This window comes from Myotis lucifugus, unplaced genomic scaffold, assembly GCF_000147115.1.
Source record: "Myotis lucifugus unplaced genomic scaffold, Myoluc2.0 scaffold_111, whole genome shotgun sequence".
Lineage (NCBI taxonomy): Eukaryota > Metazoa > Chordata > Mammalia > Chiroptera > Vespertilionidae > Myotis > Myotis lucifugus.
In genome coordinates, this window is record NW_005871159.1 from 3534725 (window position 1) to 3537974 (window position 3250).

The 3250-nt window shown below is 41.2% G+C and overlaps 1 protein-coding gene across 1 annotated transcript in view; it reads right to left on the minus strand.

Moving 5' to 3' along the window:
* Positions 1–3250, minus strand: part of ICK (intestinal cell kinase) — a 52443-nt gene that overhangs the window by 15418 nt on the left and 33775 nt on the right. The window contains exon 6 of the mRNA XM_006093257.3: positions 778–910. Coding sequence (XP_006093319.1) covers positions 778–910 — 133 coding nt within the window. The remainder of the gene's footprint in view (positions 1–777; positions 911–3250) is intronic.

Consider the following 3250-nt stretch of genomic DNA (forward strand, 5'->3'; position numbering starts at 1 on the left):
GACCCCCTCGGGGGTCCCTGTACCTGGAGGGAAAAAGGTGACTTCCTGTTACCGCCTCCCTGGTGAGAGCAAGTTAAATACGGCACCAGCCCCCAGGGAGAGAGCCTACACATTTTCACTATCTGCGTAGCTCAGTGCGGTACACGCAGGCATTTTGCTTGTCCGCTGCTGTTGCTGCTGCCAAAAAGCAATGCTTGTCTACCCCCGGCTCGTTTCTATTGCGCATGCCTCTACAGGACTCCTCTCTGCAGCCTTCTTTGAGAAATGCAGAGTGAGACTAAAAGTGAGGAAGAGAGAGAGAGGGAAAAGGAGAGGGAGAGGAAAGGGAAAAGGAGAGGGAGAGGGAGAGGGAGAGGGAGAGGGAGAGGGAGAGGGAGAGGGAGAGGGAGAGGGAAAATGTAAAACATTGTCTGTAGGCTACTTCTTGCTCATGGCCAACTACTTAAAGCAAATTCTTAGGGTCTGGAAGTTTTAATAATAGCGGTTATTCAGATAGGTCTTTGGAGAATCTTTTACACAACTCTTTTATAAATGGTCTTTACGAAGGTCTATAAAATATGACTCATATTATGGAAAAGCATAATGGATTTCCTTTAAAAATTATTTACAACACAAGCTTTTAACCCTTGCACAATGCCAACATGCTTACACATATGTTGTAAACCGCACTGTTTCTCCTCGTGAAAGTTAATGTTTGCGACATGAATAGCACCCTCAGTATAATGACATATTTTTAAAGAAATGTAATCAAATACTTTTGAAGAAAATGGCATTCACCATCTGGTAGATACGTAATCTGTGTATGGAGGTCTGGATCGGATTTCCCGGGCCAATCCAAAGTCTGCGATTTTCACAAGATCTGGTCCCATGCAGAGCAGGTTCTCAGGCTTTAAGTCCCGATGGAAGAAGCCTGAGAGAAAGCAGAGAAGGAATCCAAATGTAAGCTGGCCTCTGCGTTATACTCTTCCCAGCTGTATCGCTCTTTTCATAACTGCCATAATTTGAATTATAATTCAGGTATGACACTGAAGGCTCTATACATCCATCCTACTGATAGAGTCCTTCAGACCTCTCAAAGGACTTCATTCATTTCCCTTTGATGAATTCAAGACGTAAAATTATTCCAAAGTTGATCATCATACTTTTTTTTCCAAGAGAGAAAACTTATTCTAAAACATCAAAAATTTTATGTCTGAAATTTATACTTCTATAAATCTGTCAAGAACGAGACATAAAAAAATCTTCAAAGAGTTCTTCCCTAGTTTCTGTATCCGATTCTCATTTCATTCCTTGTTTTCTTATTTTTTAAAAAGCCTTAATAGCTGCATAATATCATCATTTGGATAAATTATCTCTGACATACCAATTCTTCTATTTGAGCATTTAAGCTGTCTTTTCATTTTTCACTATTATAAATAAAAGTTGAATATAAAAAATTAAAAATAAGTAAAATATCAAAACTCAATTATGGGCTGAGATAACTTTGCAAAAAAAACTGTCATTTAAGGAAAAAAATATCTTTTCAAAAGATGAGTCTTGGTGCAGCCACTATGGAAGACAGTATGGAGTTTCCTCAAAAAACTAAAAATGGAACTCCCATTTGACCCTGTGATCCCACTTCTAGGAATATATCCCAAGAAACCAGAAACACCAATCAGAAAGGATATGTGCACCCCTATGTTCATAGCAGCACAATTCACCATAGCTAAGATCTGGAAACAGCCTAAGTGCCCATCAGTAAATGAATGGAATAGAAAACTGTGGTACATCTACACGATGGAATACTATGCTGCTGTAAAAAAAGAAGGAACTCTTACCATTTGCAACAGCATGGATGGAACTGGAGAGCATTATGCTAAGTGAAATAAGCCAGTCAATGAAGGAAAAATACCACATGATCTCACTCATTCATGGATAATAAAGACCATTACAAACTTTTGAACAATAATAGATACAGAGCAGAGCTGCCTCAAACTGATTGTCAAACTGCAGCGGGAAGGCCAGGGAGGGTTGGGGGGCAGGAGGGAGGGGGGTAAGAGATCAACCGAAGGCCTTGTATGCATGCATATAAGCATAACTAATGGACATAAGACCCTGGGGGGTAAGGGAGGCCAGGGGATTTAAAGGCTGTGGCCGGGGGGGGGGGGGAAGGACACATATGTAATACCCTTTGTAATACTTTTAGCAATAAAAAAAATGAAAAAAAAAAAAGATGAGTCTTATGGGTACTAAGAGTTTCTACCACAGCAGAAACACAATTACAATTTTTGTTCAAGAAACAAGGGATTAAAAAAAAAAAAAGAAAGAAGCAAGGGATTTATGAATAGGACTTACACATAGCTGAGATTCTGCTGTGTGTTGCCACAGATGTTTAAGTATTAAATACTACTTTGCCTAATGAAGAAGTAGAGGTGCAGTTCATGTCTTGAAAGACAAAGCTAACTCATCAAATGGGAAGCTGGCCTCAGCTTTAGCAAAGCTTTGGGGGCACATGCAGCAGACATTCAACATGCCAACCTTCCAGGCGCACTCAGACACCCACTGTCAGCGGTATATGCCTCTGAAAACCCAGAACCCCCCACTTACAGAGGGCATTGCTGACATAGACATCTTAATCTCAATGGGACACCCAAACTGGAAATACAACTCCGTTGATGCTGCTCACAGTGTTGTTATGTGCTATCATTATCAAGGTTGTGAAAGTTAGGATCCAACTAGCGCATTATGGGAGAAGTTAATAACCATCACTGAAGATCTACACTATTCCTCAACCACCTCTCTGCTGGTAATGCACATCTCTAATGTCCTCCTCCACCCTTTTCTCGACCTATGTCTCTCATGATCGCAGCTGAATATCACTGTCATCTCCACATCAGCCTGTCCCAGACTCTCTCTCCTTCTTGAACCTTTGATAAGATACCCAGATGCCTCATGGTTAGGTTGGATCCTAACTGTCACATTTCTCATCAAAATCCCTCATATCTGTCCCCTGTGCCCTTGCTCATTGGCCCCTCCCAAATCCTACCTCTTGCGGCCTATCCCTGCACTGCCCCTTTCTAGCAGGCTGTCCTCACTCTAGCTTGCTGGATTCCCACTCTTCCTGATAATTCAAACACCGTTCTGTCACTGTCCCATCCACAAATACACACAACAAAAACCTTCCATGGCTCCTTATAAAATTATTTAACAATCCTGAAACTCCTTTCAGTCTGTCGAAAGAGACAAAATTATTTTCCAACTAGTAGCCCTG